Here is a 17753-nt window from a genome sequence, read left to right as displayed (position 1 = left end):
CCTGTTGATGATAGTTAATTTGCAAATTGTATTGTCAACACACTTTTTAATCTGCTCTGAGCAGCTCATAAATAAGATTCCTTGTAATTTTAAGTCTTATTTCAAATTTTTCTGACTTTTTCTCCCCCCCGACCCCTCCACAGTGCTGGGGATTAAACCCAGGGCCTCACACATACTATGCAGGCTCTCCACTACTGAACTGAGTCTCTAGCCCCTTTGTTTTAAAATTTTTGTTTTTGGAAGTAGGGGTCAAACCAAGAGGTTCTTTACCCATAAGGTATATCTCCAGACCTTTTATTTTTTATTTTGAGACAGGCTCTTGTTAAGTTGCCCACACTGGTCTTGAGTAGCTGACCATGTACCACCATCGTACCCAGCAAACATTTTTATTTATAATTTATATGTTTGCACTTACAATGTCTCTGTATTTTTATTATCAAAATGAAGAACTAGATGTGGTGGTCCCAACTGCTCAGGAGGCTGGGGTCAGAGGGTCACTTGAGCCCAGGAGTTCAAGGCAAGCCTGGGCATCATAAGAGTCTCCAAAAAAGAAAAAAAAAAAAAGGCAGGGAATGGATATATTATGTGGATGTTTTGTTTGTTTTTTATTATCATAGACATTTTCCATGAGTTATTGATCTCTAATGTCTGACGTTTTACCTCTGTACTCCCTCACCCCTACCACTGCCCCCAGGTTCACAATCTATACAGTTGCATAAAAGTAGCAGAAGACTTTGTATCTCCAGAACACGTGAAGCACTGTTTCCGCCTGACTCAGGAATTCAGGCATCTCTCCAACACTCATACAAATCATGAGGATAAACTGCAGGTAAATAACTTCTCCTTCACCTCACACTGTCATTTCTTCACATGCTCACATACTACACAGAAGGCACATTCTCCTCTCTGAGGGTATTCTCTAGTTGTCTGATAGGAGGAAGAATGACACAGGGAATTCCACCTCGACCTATGGAGTCTTCCTTTCAGAAACACCTTATCAGTCCTCAGTTCTCTTCAGTTGTGCTCTTAACCTAATCATCTTTTAACCTAATCATTTCCAGCTGGGCATGGTGCCACATGTCTATAATCCCAGTGGCTCGGGAGACTGAGGCAGGAGGATCGAAAGGCCACCCTCAGCAACTTAATGAGATCCTATCTCAATATAAAAAGGGCTGGGGATGAGACTTAGTGGTAAAGTGCCCCTGAGTTCAATCCCACTACCTCCCCCATGCCCCCCCCCAAAAAAAAACCTCATTTCCAGCATGACAGCCCCTGTTTCTCTACCCTTGGAATGTATAATGTTTCTTTGTTTTGGGGGTTTTTTTTAATTTTTTGGAGTCATAGATGGACATAATACCTTTATTTTATTCATTTATTTGTATGTGATGCTGAGGATCAAACCCAGTGCTTTACACATGGTAGGCAAGCACTCTACCACTAAACCACAACCCAGCCCAGGTATAGTGTTTTGAACTTTAGTAACTGACTTAGACACACCTCCCTGGTCAGCACTAAGGCAGTGTAAGAAGAGATACAGACCTAAAACTGTTTCTTATAGCAAAGTTCTGTGCAGATTCAAATTTTTATAGCTGTCCTAGGGATTGCAGTTCCTATCCCTGAGAATTGCATTTGTAGGGGTGAAAATTGTTTTCCCCTTATATAATTGAACTGGATGTTCAGATTAGGATTTTTGTGGTCTTGAAATGGATTGGAATTTTAAGGACAATTTCATTATTAATTCACTTCAGTAACAAAAAGAATAAAGAAACAGGATTCTCCATGCAGAAGATTTAATAGTTTGAATATACACTCTCCCCATCTTTCACTTCTGGCCTCTTCTTCTGTTATGCCTATTTCATTTCTGTCTTCTTTAGTTGATGACAAATCAGGTTGGAAGAAATTTTGTTGTTGTTGTGTTGTTGTTGTTTAATTGCTGGTAGGTTTAATCACCTTCAACTCTGAGCTTGACCTGCTTTTCATTTTTCAATATTTGAAACTCATCAGCTGGGTGATGGACATACCTGTAATCTAGCCATTCAGGAGGCTGAGATAGGAAGATTGCAAATTGGAGGCCAGCCTGGGCAACTTAACAACACCCTGTCTAAAAATAAAACATTAAAAAGGTCTGGGGGTGTAGCTTAGTGGCAGTGTGCTCCTGGGTTCCATCCCCAGTACCAGGGGAAAAAATTCAAGGAACATTTCAACCATTAAATTCTTACACAAAGTATAATCACATTAGTATTATAGATATAATACAAATATTCAAACATACATATTTCAGATATCACCTCAGTCTCTACTTGTAATATATCACCTTATCTGTAAGGCCTTTCTTGACCCTGTTGGGCACTATTGTGCCCGCCTGTTTGCTTTATTTTTTATATTTTTTTATATTGATTTCTGCTTCACCACTCCAATCCCCTTCTATTGTCTCAGTTTCTTCTGTAGTAGTTTTCATCATCTGATATGGTATATACTTTATCTGTTTGTCACTATTCCTTCTCAAATGTAAGTTATTTAAGCTCTGTGAAGGCAGGAATTTTATTGTTTTGTTTGTTTTTGCAGTACTAGGCATTGAACCTAGAGCCTCGCACATGCTAAGTAATAAGTGCTCTACCATTGAACTACATTTCCAGCTCTTATTTTTATTTTGAGATAGGGATCTGGCTAAATTGCCCAGGCTAGACACAAATTTGTTATCCTCCAGTCTCAGCCTCCCAAGTAGCTGAGATTACAGGTGTACACCACCACACCTGGCTTTGCTATTTTATTCACTGCTGTCCTTAGCATGATGGCTGGCACATAGTAGGTACTCAGTAAATATTTATTGAAGTAATAAAAAAAAAAATAGAGACTAGCACAAGGGAGATTTGTGTGCCCACTACAAAGTGCCCCTTATGTTTTATGAAATGATATTATATATGTATACAACCTACAACAGTTACATTGTTGAATGTATTCTTCCCCTTTCCATTTCTCCATTTTCCCTCCATAGAGATAACCACAGTCTTGGGGCTAGGGATATAGCTCACTTGGTAGAGTGTTTGCCTCACATGCACATGCACAAGGCCCTGGGTTTGATCTCCAACACCACCAAAAAAAAAGGAGATAACCACAATCATCATGTCATTCCTTTTTTAAAAACTGTCTTTAAGCTGGGTGCGGTGGTGCAGGTGCACACCTGTAATCCCAGCAACTCGAGGGGTTGAGCCTGGATGGAGGATCACGAGTTCAAAACCAGCCTCAGTAATGGGGAGGCACTTAGCAACTCAGAGTCTCTAAATAAAATACAAAATAGGTCAAGTGCCCCTGAATTCAATCCCTGGTATCCTCCCCCCCCCCCAAAAAAAAACAAACCTGTCTTTAGCCTGTTTGCTTGCTTGCTTGCTTGCTTTTTTTATTTTTGGTACTGGGGATTGAACCCACGGGTGTTTAATCACTGAACAACAACAAACAACAACACAGCCCTTTTTTATATTTTATTTAGAGACATGGTCTCTCTCGCTGAGTTGCTTAGGGCCTCACTAAGTTGTTGAGGCTGGCTTTGAATTTGAAATCCTCCTGCCTCAGCCTCTGGGATTTCAGGCATGTACTATTGTGCCTGCCTGTTTGCTTTATTTTAATAACTTTTTAATTGTGTCTTCCAACTTCACATGTAACACTTGTTCCTTTTAGGCAAATTAAAACATACATATAGGATTGGGATTTTGACTCAGCGGTAGAATGCTCGCCCTAGCACATGGGAGGTGCTGAGTTTGATCCTCAGCACCACATAAAAATAAATAAATAAAATAAAGGTGTTGTGTCCAGTTACAACTAAGAAAAATAGATATAAAGGAGCCAGGCTTGGTGGCGCATGCCTGTATCCCCATGGCTCGGGAGTCTGAGATAGGAGGGTCATGAGTTCAAAGCCAGCCTCAGCAATGGCAAGGCGCTAAGCAACTCAGTGAGACCCTGTCTCTAAGTAAAATACAAAAAAGGGCTGGGGATGTTGCTCAGTGGTTAAGCACCCTAGGTTCAATCCCCAGTACAAAAAAAAAAAAATTCAACATACCAATAGTACAAAACTACACAGCATTATAAGTTATTTCCCCCCTTCCCCTTCCACTGTTCATTGCATCCTTATTAGCTTTAGGACTTCGGCAAGATTCTTTACCTTGGAACCTGTATTTCCTCAGTTTCTCACCTATAAAATGGAGATGATAATAGATATTAATCTACCTCATAGGATTATGGCAAGGATTAAATGAAAATCCATATAAATAACTTAGTAATAGTACCCAGCACATAGATAATGGTGATTGTATAGCCTTTCAAGTGATTGTATCATTCTTTCTTAAATACAGACCTGTAGCTGGGTTTGGTGGCACACACCTATAATCCTGGTGATTTTGGGGAGGCTGAGTTAGGATTACCAGTTGGAGGCTAGCCTCGAAAGACTCTGTCTCAAAATAGAACGGGCAGAGGATATAACTCAGTGGTAGCTACAGGGTGTTCAGTCCCTGGTACGGCAAGGAAAATAAATACATGGAGAACTTACATTGTGCACAATTTATAAATCCTGGTGGGGAGTGATTTAGGAAGCATGCAGTCATTTCTTCACCAGTTGGCTTAGAATCAGAGTAGAACTTTACATTTGTGTTTGTGGAACACAAAATGGAGCTGCATTCAACTGACAGTGCTAATTACTCTCCAGGTGAAGAACATCATTTACCATGCAGTGAAAGATGCTGTTGGTACCCTCAAGGCTCATGAATCCAAACTGGCAAGGTCTTAGGCACGGAGAAATTCCAAGCTCCCTTGTGAAGCAGGTCTTTTCACTCAACACTTACAGGGAACCACAGGGTTCTCTGCTGGAGCAGAGGCCCTTCACCTGGAGCCAGTGTGGTCAGTATTACAAACTCTCCAGCCACTCTTTCTACGCTGCCTCAACACTGAAGGTTGACACAGGAAAGTCGCACTGTTCACACACACAGTTTCTGACTCCAAGCCAAGGGTGCCACATCCCCAGCCAGTGGCCTTTTGGGAACCCGGATTGCCTGAACATCGCTAGGCTTTCCTGCATTATTCTCTGACTTGAGATCATGGAATCCAGGAATGTGGGCACACTTTTCTTTTCCTCTTGTGCCTCGTTAAGTGGGGATGTGTTTGGAGGTAGAGGGAATCATGTAACTGGTACAAGTAGGGGTGATTGCTTAAATATGCCTGGTGGAAGCCTGACTGTCTCTGCACATGACCTCTGACATGGCCTGCCCCAGGAGATGGGGTACAGCTATTCCCCACACTCTCCCATGAACACTGGAGTCTTACAGGACCCAGGGAGAACCCACTGCTTTTCCCAGGAGGCTCCAGGATTAGGAAATGTGTGTATTTAGTGAAAAATAGGTTTGTAGTGAAATAGTTACTATTTCATGAAAGTAGATATTTTTAGAATTTTTGAAATACCACAGTTGTTTTCCTGGATTATGAGGAAAGGCACATTACATTTAGTCTTCCTTTCGATAAAACTCTTTGAAGAAATATGATTTTTAGAAATCAGTTGCCCATTATAGCACAAAATTAGCCAAAGCAGAATTTAAAAGAATTGGCTTTTTAGAATTCTTTTAGTTTCTCCCTCTCCCCTCTCAGTCTTATCTTGAGGGAACAGTCATCTGAGAAAGAACTTTGTCATGTCTGAGCTGTGGTGTGTCCCCACATATACACACTGGTGACTCCAGGAACCATTTTCACCTATTACCAGCGTTCCCTTGGGACTCCTCATTTCCAAATGCTAAGGAAAGTTTGATTTCCAACATGAAGGTTTTTGTTTTTTGGGTTTTTGTCCTGAAATATTTTCAGCAAAACTTTCCAACTCAGTGGAGTTTTTATTAAAAATTTATTTGAAAATGATGGAATTCATTGGCCCATAGGTACATTGGGAAATGTATCTCTTTCCAGCTGTACTGTAGTGCCCTGCAGGCTTGTTTATATGTTCACAATTACTTTTTTTTTTTTTTAATAAAAGTCATTTACTGTAGAATACTTTTAATTTCACTTTCTGTATTTTAATTTTGTCGAAGGGCTGATTGGGATTTCCATGTTCTTATTAAAAATCTAACAAATCTGTTTGGAGTGGACTAAATTCTTCCTGTGGACCAACCCTTTTAAAGTCAAGGCCATATTGAGGGCTGGTTTAGAGGTGGGTTTTCATTTCCAGGTTTTTGTTATTGCACTGCACCTGATTACTGCTCTTTGCTTCCTGAACTTATTGCCATTTGGGAGAAAGGAAAAGTGCCAGGATGAAGTCAGTGTGGTTTGGGGCTAAAAGGCAAGGAGCCATTTGAGTTAGAGGGTGGATGGAGAAAGGGATTTTCCTAGTTTATGCTCTGTGAACAGAGGAGTCTTACTTTCCTAGGGCAGAATGTCTGGGGAGAATGGCTCAACTGAGATTTATTTTTGTTTATTAAACAACAAAGTGGTTTGAGTGGTAAGGACAGACTGCATTCCAATTAGTAGAGGCCTTTTAGAGGGGAAGTTGTAAAGAATAACAAGAGGGGTCATTAGAGGCTGCTTCTCTTGAAAGTTTTAGCCTGGGAATGGAATTACCAGGTTGAAAATATATCATAGTTCAAGGATACTAAGTTTGAATAAGACCATAACTCAGCATGTCCATTCAGTCTGGTCAACAGAAGGATTACACCTCGACATAAAGGGTAAAGAAATGGCAAAACTTTAAAATGGAACAGGAAAGGAGAGCAATTGGGGGGTGCATTGAAGCTTGGCTGCTTTGGTGAAAATCAGGAGGCAGGCTAGCCTACATTCTGGATATAAATGTCTTCAGAATTAGGACATACACTGCCCTCAGTGCTTACTGATGGGGGTGGAACTGCAGCCCCTGGACTCATCACTGATCTGGGACCCAGGTACCCCTCCCAGCCCCTGTTTGAAATTTAAGGCTCACATCTCCCCAGCCCCTGCTCTTTTCCCCTGCAAAGCTTACTGACAACCTGGGAAAACAGATGGCTCAGGCAGGGCCTGTTTGAACTAGAGATTGGTGATTGTGGAGAAGGGGTGGGGTGGACAGGTGTAGTTGTGTCTCTGACTTCAGGAGCTCAGGTGAATGTCTTTACGTGGCCTGTAATGGGGAAGGAGCATCCGCTAGTCGGCAGTTGAGGTTATGTAGTCAGCTTGAAGTAAACTGCCTGGGTTCATATCTCAGCAGTGTGACTCAGTGGTTTTGTGACCCTTGGCAATTTATTAAACATTCCTAAACTTTCCATGTCATTATCTTAAAAATGAAGATAAATATAACTTTTGGGTGTTTGGAGGATTCGATAAATAGTGCATGTGAAGCTCTCAGGACAGGGCCTGCCTCACAATAAACACTCAACAAATCATAGTTGTTATTCCTTGTTATGAGTAAATCTTCAGCCTGATGTGGGCAGGGAAAGGACTTTGTTATCAGGTTGGAGTCAAGAAGGCCTGCAGGAGCGGGGCCAGAGGTCTCAAGGCCCTAGAAAGGTGAACAAGCGGTTAAGAGAGAGGCAGGGCATAGAGGGTGAAGGCGCATGCCCAGCCACAGCAGGTGCTAGAGGGGCGCGCCGCCGCTGTTGCGGCCTCCCCTTTAAGAGCCGCCACCGCCCACGGTCCGCCGCTGCGGCAGGGACCTCCCCTTTAACGGTGGCAGCTCGGAGCTCCGCTGCCCCCGCGGCGGCTGCTGCTGCTACTGCAGCTCCTGCTGCTGCGGCCGCTCGGCCTCAGACAGCTGCATCCTCGACCCGGGCCGGGTCCCCGCCCCACGCAGCGCCCAGCCCAGCCATGGTGTCCTGGATCATCTCTCGCCTGGTGGTGTGAGTGCGGAGGCGGCGGCAGGGCACGCCCGGGTTGGGGGCTGTGGGGGCTAGTGATGGAGGGCGGGGATATTAAATCCCCGTAATGGACTATCCCGGGGCTTCATGCAACAGTCACCTAAAGGCACATCGTTTCTGTTTGGGGTCCCCAGAGATGTAGGACCAAGGACTGGAAAGGGGACACTAGGGGAGTTAGCAGGCCTGAATTCCCAGGGACCTCACCCACATTTTTTCATAACCTTTTTTTATTTTTAATTGCCCTGCTCCTGTGCCCTCCCCCATCCTAGGGCTAAGCAGCGGCTGATTTGTAAGGGAAGGTGGGCACGTTTCTTTTCCACCTCCAGATCTGGGCTGGAAAAAACCCTCCAACCAGGCCTCCTCTCCCTGGGTGAAGAGGAGAGTAGGACAGAGTGGGGAGCGAGGCAGGGCCTCATCATTCCATAGCTCAGGAGCCATGGCCGTTTCCCTGGGCCTCCCAGAGGCTCCCGCCCTCCTCCGGCTTTCACTGCCTGGAGACTGAGGATGAGGACACCTGCCCCAAAGGCCCCAAGAAGGAAGACTGGGTGAGGGGAAGCAGAGATGCTTGGAGGACAAAGTGTAGGAGGTAACTGGGAAAGGAGGTGTGTGTTCAGCCTGGGGTTGTGAAAACCACTGCGGGAAGGATGTTTGTAGGCCTTCATTCACCTGCCAGCCACATTGTGAAGCGAGGTCCCTAGCACCTCCCCCAAACTCCAAACGGAACCCACACAACCCCAAATTTTGTCCTTGAGGATTCTACTCCACATCCCATCTGCAAAGGCTGGTTTGGAAGTAACCTGCCTCCATCAGGCAACCCCCTCAAGTTGTCAGGGAAGTTCCTTGTGGGCCTCAGCCAACCCCTGTCCTAGCTCAGGACCCTCCTCAGCCTCCACCATGGGGACTGACATCCCTGCAGCCCCACCCTACTGGCTTCTCATTCAATGCTGCCATGTATGTGCTTGTTTCCTCTTACCCATTCCTTTTCCCCATTCCAACCCAGAGGGAATCTACAGGCCTTATTATCTCTCTGTGGCCTTCAGGGTAGCTGCTTCTCTGTGGCCTGGAGGAGCCCCCAAGAGGCATTGCTCTTCTTCCTAATTAACCTGTGTCCTGTCTGTGGCCTGTAATGGAATCATCAGCCAAGGCCTTGAGCCCAGGGCCCTTCCCTAAGCCTAATCTTGGAGGAATTGACATGGGGGAATAAATGTCTTTGCTTCTCCCAGGGCCTCCTGACCCTGTGCCCTCTGGTCTCCAGGGCCACAATAGTGCCTCTAACTGCCAGGTTGAGTATCATGTTAGGTGGTGTCAGGTTCTTTTGCCAAGCTGGTCCTACCCAGCCTGGCTCTGAGACAGGGAGGTAGAAGGTAAGGGCTGATAGGTTGAATAGCATGAAGCCCAGAAGGAGGGAAGATAGCTCAATAGCAGTGACTGGACTCCCCCACTCCTCATGACATGCTTGTCCATACCAAGGATCATGACTAAAGGGACCACATTTGACACTATGGCTCCTGGGTCTTTGTGGGCCTCCAGGGCAAAAGAGGAAATGAACAGTGGATGGGGACGGGCATCTCCCTTGCTGGCTGAATCCCCCATGCTTATGTATCTCCTGAGTCTTGACAGCTTTGACCCTAGCCCCTGACCAGACTCCACCCTTTCCCCCTTACCTACCCAGGGGCCAATGCAGAGCTGGGAGGGAGAGGGGCCCAGTAACTATACCTGCCTCCCTAGGCTCATCTTTGGCACCTTGTACCCAGCCTATTCTTCCTACAAGGCCGTGAAGACCAAAAACGTGAAGGAATATGTGAGTGGATGACCTAAACCCCCTATCCGACCCACACTGTAGAGATAGGAAAGGGCAATGGGTCATATTACAAATGGAGGTGACTTTGTGTCAGCACTGTTGGCCATTAACAAGGCCCTGGATAAAGGAGGTTCCTGGGTGTTCCTTTTGCCCAGCCTTGGCGTGGCCCACAAATTTGGGTTCCTGGGTGTTCCTTCCCACAGCCCTGGTGTGAGGAGTCTGTAGATGGGGGCGTCCTAGGTGTCCCTGACCCCTTAGCCCTCGGCCCCAGCAAATGCTGCCCTCTGTCCCCTCAGGTGAAATGGATGATGTACTGGATCGTCTTTGCCTTCTTCACTACAGCTGAGACGCTGACGGACATTGTACTCTCCTGGTGAGGTCCAGCATCCCTCTCTGCATCTTAGGACCCAAGCCTCTTTCTTTCTCTCATCAGACAGAAGATTGGACCCCACAGTGGAGTCCCCCCAACTCCTGACAGTCTCTTGGGGTCTTTAATATTTCACTCCTTGTCTGATTTGATCAGCAGAATAAGAGTAAATAGATGGGCATGGTGGCATACATCTGTAATCCCAGTGACGGGGAGGATGAGGCAGGAGAATTAAAGTTCAAGGCCAATCTGGGAAACTAAGTGAAGCGCTGTCTCAAACAAAAAATAAAAATACTAGGGATATACCTCAGTGGTGGAGTGCCCCTGGGTTCAATCCCCACTATAACCCCCACATTTCTTTCTGGGGGCAGCCAAAGCCGTAGTGGAATTTAGGAACCTTACTTTTGTTATACTTACTGTGACCTTAGGCAAATCACTGTCTAAGCCTTGGTTCCTTATTTGTGAAATAGACATGGGATCCAATCCTATAGACATGGGATGCTTGTATTTCCAACCATTTCCCAGGTAATTCTAGACTGTGTGCAGTTGAGAACAGGGAATATGTCTGAATCATCTGCATAGTCACAGCAGGAGCTCAAAAATATCTGCTGAATGAGCAAATGCCTCTTGGAAAGGAGAACTAATAAAACAGTACTCTGCAAATCAAGAGAGTTTTGCCTAGGGGTGGGAGACAGAAAGACCACAGCATTTATAGATAAGCCCCTTGTTTTTTAAGAACAATAATATTAATAGAAATTAGTAATTAGACAAGATATGTCTTCAAGATTGAGGATAGTGGTAAGTCTAGATCCTTTTGACACAGGGAAGGAGAGGGCTTTAATGAGGGCTTTGTGAGGACACTGGAGTCTTCTTGAAAAAGTTTGGCAGTGGGGGAAATGGAAAACAGTCCTTAAGAGTGAGGGGTGCTGGGTATGTCTGCCTATAGTCTAAGCTACTTGGGAGGCTGCAGCAAGAGGATCATTTGAGCCTTGGAGTGTTTTTTGTTTTGTTTTGTTTGTTTTGTTTTTGTTTTGTACCAGGGATTGAACCCAGGAACAGTTATCCACTTAGCCCCAGCACCGCCCCCCCTTTTTTTTTAATGAGACAAGGTCTTGCTAAGTTGCTTAGGGTCTTACTAAGTTGCTGAGGCTGGTCTTAAATTTGACTTGCAATCCTCCTGCCTTAAGCTCCCAAGCCACTGGGATTACAGGCATACACCACTGCTCCTAACCTAAGGGAAAAAAAAATTTTAATTGAGAAAATTGAGGATGGTCATGGTGGTGCACACCTGTACTCCCAATGACTCAGAAGGCTGAAGCAGGAGTATCGCAAATTCAAGACCAGCCTAGTCAACTTTGTGAGACCCTGTCTCAAAAATAAAAAGGGGTAAGGATGTAGCTCAGTGGTAGACCACCTCTGAATTCAATCCCCAGTACTAAAAGAAAGAAAAAATATATATAGGTGTGAGTATGTGTGTATGTGTATCACAGCAGCAAATACTGGGATTCAGAACCCATCCCAGCCCTCTTCATAGAAGGGGCAGGAAGAGAAGGGGGTGAGGAACAGACATTAACCTGAAAGGTTAGGGAGTCTGCCTTGATCTTGACTCCAGGGCAGAAAAATAGGGGTCTTCTATAGGAATGAGAGGGCAGGACTTGAAGAGAGAAGAGAGCAAGGAGAGCCACTGCTGGGTAAATTTCTTCTGAAATCACATCTTACCATTTTTTGTGAACTCTCAGCTGAGTCTCCTAATCCCCTTGGGAGCCTCATGAGAACCCCAGTGCACTAAGGGGTGGGAGATTTCCAGGGTTAAGCAGAGATCACTGCTGCTGAGCCTAGCGTACCCCCTGACACCCTGCCCCATGCTTTATACTTGCCTCTGTCCCCCCAGGTTCCCCTTCTACTTTGAGCTCAAGATTGCCTTTGTGATATGGCTTCTGTCCCCTTACACCAAGGGCTCCAGCGTACTCTACCGCAAGTTTGTGCACCCAACACTATCCAACAAGGAGAAGGTTTGGCCCCATTCAGCTTGCTTCCCAGCCTCCCCAAGCCAAGGCAGCCCTGCACCTGCAGCCACACAACCCTGTGCCATACATTCCTGGCCCTCCCTTTAGGTCTCCAGAACCTAAAGTGACCTGGCAATGCCCCAGCCTCCTGGAGTGAGCAAAGAGCAGGGCCTCCACAGCAGTACCCGCCCCTGACCTCTTCCTCCTTCCCTTTAAATCTCTCAGGAGATCGATGAGTACATCACACAGGCCCGGGACAAGAGCTACGAGACCATGATGAGAGTGGGCAAGAGAGGCCTGAACCTGGCTGCCAATGCCGCTGTCACAGCTGCTGCCAAGGTGAGATGGGGTGGGCCCGGACTTCAAGGACCCCCACCTTGTTTGTCTCCTGCTCCTGGCCAGTCCCTTGGCATCCACCCTATCCTCAGGGCCATGGAGACTTTGGTCTTGTGCAGCTTGGGCTACCAGTCCTAGCTCTGTGTCCAGCCAAGTCACTTCTGCTGTCCAGCCACAGTTTCCTCAGCTGACCACAGGGAAAGTATGACCCGGCCTCTCAGTGAGCCTGGGTAAGGACAGTGCGGGGAAAGCACTGAGCCCAGGAGCTGCTGCCAGCACCATGGTGACCTTTGTCTCAAACCCACCCCCACACCCCTGCTGTCTTGGTGTGTGGTGGTGACCCTAGGGCCAGGGGGTGCTGTCAGAGAAGCTCCGGAGCTTCAGCATGCAGGACCTGACGCTGATCCGAGACGAGGATGCACTGCCTCTGCAGGGAACTGAAGGCCGCCTCCGAACTGCCCCTGGTGGCCTTCTAGACACCATTGAGGACTTAGGTACAGGCAGGGGTCAGGGCCATGGGGGAGGAACAGGGTGGAGGAAGCCAGGTGGGAGACCCTGGACCTTTGTTCTCCTTTCCTCCCCATCAACCAGCTGATGAGGCTGCCCTGAGTATAAGGTCTAGCACAAACCAGACAGATCCCCGGACAGAGACCTCAGAGGATGACATGGGAGACAAGGCCCCCAAGAGGGTCAAATCCATCAAAAAAGTGCCCAAAACTGAGGTGAGAGCATGGGCCAGAGCTTGAGGAAGTGGAGAAGGGGTGGTGGCACTGGTCTGAGTCCTGTCTTCTTCTACACTCCACAGCCACTGGCTTCCAAGACACTAAAGACCAGGCCTAAGAAGAAGAGCTCTGGCGGGGGTGACTCAGCTTGAGGCCCCATGCCCCCACACTGCGGAGCAAAGAGGGAGCCCAAGGAAGGGGCCACAGCCCTAGCCCCTGCTCTATACTGTGCCATCAGCCTAGGTGTCTCAGGCTCTGGGGCTCCCTCAGATACTCGTTCCTGAGACCCACCCAGTGGCCACTCCTCTGGAGGGGGCTTGGAAAAGAGAAGAGAGGCCCAGCTGTGCGGGTTGTGGGTAGAGGTGGCCCCAGAGCTGAGCACTGAGCTCCCAAGGAGGGGAGGGCTCCTCAGCCCACACTGCTCTTCTCCCCACTCCAGTCCTGCCCTGCCCATCCAGTGCCTTGCTGAAGACCATGGCCATCCCCTTCTTTGAGGCCCTGACATGCCCCCCTGTTCTCCCCAGGATGAGGGTTAGGGACAGTCACAGCCAGATGTACCAAGGAAGGGGCCTGAAGGCACTGGGAGAAAGGGAGCAAATAGGACAGGCCTTGAGGGACCTGGATGGGGCTTCTAGACACAGCTTTTGAGTGAAGGACATGAATTTTGTGTGGATTTAAATGACTGAGATGCCCTGATCAGAGCTGCATCTGGTAAGGCTGTGTGCTACATGTCCCCCCTGAAAAAAGAGGGTAGGGTTCGGTGTGTGAGTGTTGAGTGTTATTTTACTGGGTCTAGAGCTGGGGCCAGTTTGGGTTAAGGACTCTCCCTCTAGTGCTCACCTCCTTCCACTCTCAGCCCTGGTCTTTCCCCCTCTTCACTGTCCCTGCTAGTCTCTGAGCCTCAGAGGATCCCAGCCCAGGTCAGGATGGGGCTCTAAGGGACCTCTCTGCTCCCCCTCTATCCTTGATCCTTTTTGCCTCACCTACTCCTGTCCTGACTTCCTAGACCTCAGTCACTGCAGAAGCCCCGCTGAGCTGGCTCCTTCCTCTTCCCACTGGGTCCTTCTTTGCCCCAGGGTCCCATTCTTAAGCCAAGCAGACCCCTGTCAGAGCCCAGCTCCAACCCTACCCCACCTCCCATTTCTGCGTGGCTACCATCAGGGCCAAGAGGAACCTGTGACAAAAGAAATGCAGGAGCAGAAGGACTCTCAATTCTTTGTAAAGATAGTGCCCATTGGACCTTTGGCACTAGATGAGCCAATAAACCAAATTCTGGCACCTCACTTATTTCGGCCTCTGGGTTTTTTTTGTTGTTGTTGTTGTTTTAAAGGTTTCCAATATCATTTTACTCATCAATTTAGGCTTTTACTTTAAGTTCTTATAATTAGTATTTAATTAAAAATCAACATTTGAAAAAAAAACATGTTTTAAGTGGCTGAAACTACACTGCACTAGATGTATTATTCTTTAATGTGTTAATACATAATTTATCCTTCAGAGCTCAAAATTCAATTTATAACCAAACATTGATTTTTGTCCACTAGAGAAATATAAATGCTTACAAACAAGGTATAAAGTAATTGTTAGCATATATAAGTTGAAATTTTATTTCCAAATGTACCTTAATCTTCCAGCTTCTTTTTTACAATGAGGTTCATTTTACAGAAATAAGATAACTGGGGCTGGGACTGTGGCTCAGAGGTAGAGGGCTCGCCTAGCACAGGCAGGACACAGGTTTGATCCTCAGCACCACATAAAAATAAAATGCATTGTGTTGTGTCCAGCTACACCAAAAGATAAATATATTTTTAAAAAATAACTGGTAATAACTGTCAGTAAACCACACTAAGAACATATTAATAATGATATACTGGGAAACAAAGTAACAACAAAATAATTGGTAACATCTATTTACTAATATATTGCTAAGTTTTTCAATGTTAATAGGACATTCATACTAGTAAAAATGTTATTTTGAAATATTTTCATACATCATGCATTAGGCTTAGGAGGGCTCTTTTAAAACATAAAATACCTTTTAAAAGAAAGTCTCTCTCTCCTCTCTCTCTCTCTCTCGTATTGGGGATTGAACCCAGGGGCACTCAACCCCTGAACCACATCCCCAGCCCTTTTTATATATTTTTTTTTAAGAGACAGAGTCTTGCTAAGTTGCTAAGGCTGGCTTTGACCTCACAATCCTACTTTAGCCTCCTGACACACTGGAATTACAGGTGTGTGCCACTGCACTGGCCATAGCTCATTATTTTTTGACCTAATAAGAATACAGAGAATATGCAAAACCCGTGGGAAGCAATGGCACACACCTGTAATCCCAGTGACTTGGGAGGCTGAGACAAGAGGATCACGAGTTTAAAGCCAGCCTCAGCAAGAGTAAGGCCCTAGGGGATGGGGTTGTGACTCAGTGGTAGAGCACGCGCCTCGCACATGTGAGGCACTAGGTTCAATACTCAGCACCACATAAAAATAAAGGTATTGTGTCCATCTACAACTAGAAAAAAAAAAAAATGAGTCCCTAAGCAACTCAGTGAGACCCTGTCTCTAAATAAAATACAATAGGGCTGGGGATGTGGCTCAATGGTAGAGTGCCCCTCAGTTCAATCCCTGGTCCCCCAAAAGTAAAAATAATAAAAAAAGAAATTTAAGATGGGGCTGGAGTTTTAAGCTCAGTGGTACAGAACTTGCCTAGCATGTGTGAGGCACTGGGTTCAATTCTCAATACCGCATACAAATAAAGGTCCACGACAACTAAAAAAAAAAATGTTTAAAAAGAAATTTAAATCAATCAACAAATACATGAAAAAATGCTCACCATCTCTAGTAATCAGAGAAATGCAAATTAAAACTACTCTAAGATACCATCTCACTCCAATAAGAATGGCAGCCATCATGAAGTCAAACAACAATAAGTGCTGGTGAGGGTGGGGGGGGGGGGAGTTACACTCATACATTGCTGGTGGGACTTCAAATTGGTGCAGCCAATTTGGAAAGCAGTATGGAGATTCCTTGGAAAGCTGGGAAGGGAACCACCATTTGACCCAGCTATTGCCCTTCTCGGACTATACCCGAAAGACCTAAGAAGAGCATACTACAGGGACACAGCCACATCAATGTTTATAGCAGCACAATTCACAATAGCTAGAATGTGGAACCAACCTAGATGCCCTTCAATAGATGAATGGATTAAAAAATGTGGCATTTATACACAATGGAATATTACTCAGCACTAAAAAATAATAAAATCATGGCAATTGCAGGCAAATGGATGGCATTAGAGCAGATTATGCTAAGTGAAGTTAGCCAATCCCTAAAAAACAAATGCCAAATGTCTTCTCTGATATAAGGGGGGGGTCACTCAAAATGGGATAGGGAGGAAGAGCATGAGAAGAAGACTACCACTAAATAGAGAAGAGAGTTGGGAGGGAAAAAAGAGAAGGGGAGTTGCACAGAAGATGAAAGGAGAACCTCATTGTTATACAGAATACATATGTGATGTTGTAATGAGAAAAAGAAAAAGTGTGTCACATTAGATTGGACAGAGAAAAAGGATGGGAGAGGAGGAGAGGAGTAGGGAGGATAGGAAGGGCAGCAGAATAGAATAGACAATATGATTGATGTTTGTACATTCCATGTATGTATTATATATCAAAATGCATTCTACTGTCATGTATGACTAAAAAAATTAAAATTAAAATTAAATAAAGAAAAAGAAAAAGAAATTTAAGATGTAAAATACAGTAGCTCTGTATTGTTCTTGACCCACCCAGTACACAGGTTGAAAGGACTCCCAGTGAGAAACAGGCCCAGCTTGGGGGAGGGGTGGTAGGAAATGAAAAAAGGCCAGACTGTGAACCCAATTAACACTGATCTCTAGGGAAGAGACACTCTTGGGTTGGTTCTGTCTGAGAAAATGGTTTTGGTGTTCAAGATAAAGCCAGGTATCTAAGAGGGCCCGTGAGAGTTGTCTTTTCATTCAAAATCCTGTCCCAAGACTCCAGTAGATCCTCTGATGTCACACAGAAAGTGCCAGATGTAAGCTCTAAGGACAGAGACCCCAGTGAAGCCCCAGGGGAGATAGGTATGAGATGGGATCTGCTGGGTGGGGCTAGAATATGTGGTCACAGTGTCTGGAAAGGTCAGAAATATTGAAGGGGGTAGAGGGAAGGGGCAGAGAACAGGAAGATAAGATGGACTGTGGAAGAACCAGCCCCTTTCGCCTTGGGAACAAACAAGGGAAACAAGACACTTATGGGCTGGGCTAGGACCTAAGGAGAGCTCAGTGTAGCATCAGCAAAGAGAGGGACATAGCCCTGAAGTGCTGGGCTAGGCTGGAAGAGAGAAGGGAGGCTGTAGGGCCTGGGAAACACAGTTGGCTGAGCATGAGAGCCTGGAAGGCCAAAACCCAGGAGAAGGGAAAGAACGGCAGACGCTGTGACTGCAGAGAAATTAGCAAAAGAAAAGAGCTTGGAGGGAGAGAGGGCAGAGAGAGAAATAATAGCTCAGCCTGTGGTAGGAAAATGGAGGAAACAGACCTGGGGGTGAGATAGAGGCCAGGCTCCCCAGGTTTGGCAAAATATCCCTGCACAAGGATTTCTTTGTATTACAGGGTATGTCCACCTGCCTCTTTTTTTTTTTGTGATGCTGAGGATTGAACCC

At 45.8% G+C, this 17753-nt stretch overlaps 2 protein-coding genes across 4 annotated transcripts in view; both read left to right on the top strand.

Moving 5' to 3' along the window:
* Kdm3b (lysine demethylase 3B) overlaps positions 1 to 6105 on the top strand; it is a 77574-nt gene extending 71469 nt beyond the window's left edge. For both annotated transcript variants that reach the window (XM_046459980.2, XM_046459979.2), the window contains 2 exons: positions 695 to 829; positions 4697 to 6105. In XM_046459980.2, the coding sequence (XP_046315936.1) occupies positions 695 to 829; positions 4697 to 4777 (216 nt within the window). In that variant the 3' untranslated portion in view covers positions 4778 to 6105. The remainder of the gene's footprint in view (positions 1 to 694; positions 830 to 4696) is intronic.
* Positions 6106 to 7628: 1523 nt separating this feature from the next.
* On the top strand, positions 7629 to 14362 carry Reep2 (receptor accessory protein 2). 2 transcript variants are annotated; one of them, XM_046459984.2, is made up of 8 exons: positions 7629 to 7829; positions 9576 to 9648; positions 9945 to 10021; positions 11907 to 12027; positions 12247 to 12360; positions 12704 to 12851; positions 12949 to 13079; positions 13163 to 14362. In XM_046459984.2, exons 1-8 carry the CDS (start codon positions 7798 to 7800, stop codon positions 13229 to 13231), a joined length of 765 nt encoding a protein of 254 aa, XP_046315940.1. In that variant the 5' UTR covers positions 7629 to 7797; the 3' UTR covers positions 13232 to 14362. The 2 variants fall into 2 exon arrangements, with proteins under 2 accessions (XP_046315940.1, XP_046315939.1); XM_046459983.2 differs by lacking the exon at positions 7629 to 7829 and having other exon boundaries at positions 7901 to 9648.
* The last annotated feature ends 3391 nt before the right edge of the window (positions 14363 to 17753 follow it).

This window comes from Marmota monax, unplaced genomic scaffold (assembly GCF_021218885.2).
Source record: "Marmota monax isolate L192 unplaced genomic scaffold, Marmota_monax_Labrador192_F-V1.1 WCK01_AAM20220418_F8-fsc00006, whole genome shotgun sequence".
Taxonomy (NCBI): domain Eukaryota; kingdom Metazoa; phylum Chordata; class Mammalia; order Rodentia; family Sciuridae; genus Marmota; species Marmota monax.
Note: the sequence above shows the minus strand (reverse complement) of the source record. Positions and strands in the feature narration are given on the sequence as shown.

Bases quoted from the DNA above. Each gene is read 5' to 3' on its own strand.
- Reep2 (XM_046459983.2), top strand. From the start codon at position 9,526: ATGCAGAGCTGGGAGGGAGAGGGGCCCAGTAACTATACCTGCCTCCCT. The intron at 10,022-11,906 runs GTGAGGTCCAGC...CTGTCCCCCCAG, and splicing joins ACGGACATTGTACTCTCCTG to GTTCCCCTTCTACTTTGAGC. The intron at 12,852-12,948 runs GTACAGGCAGGG...CCCATCAACCAG, and splicing joins AGACACCATTGAGGACTTAG to CTGATGAGGCTGCCCTGAGT.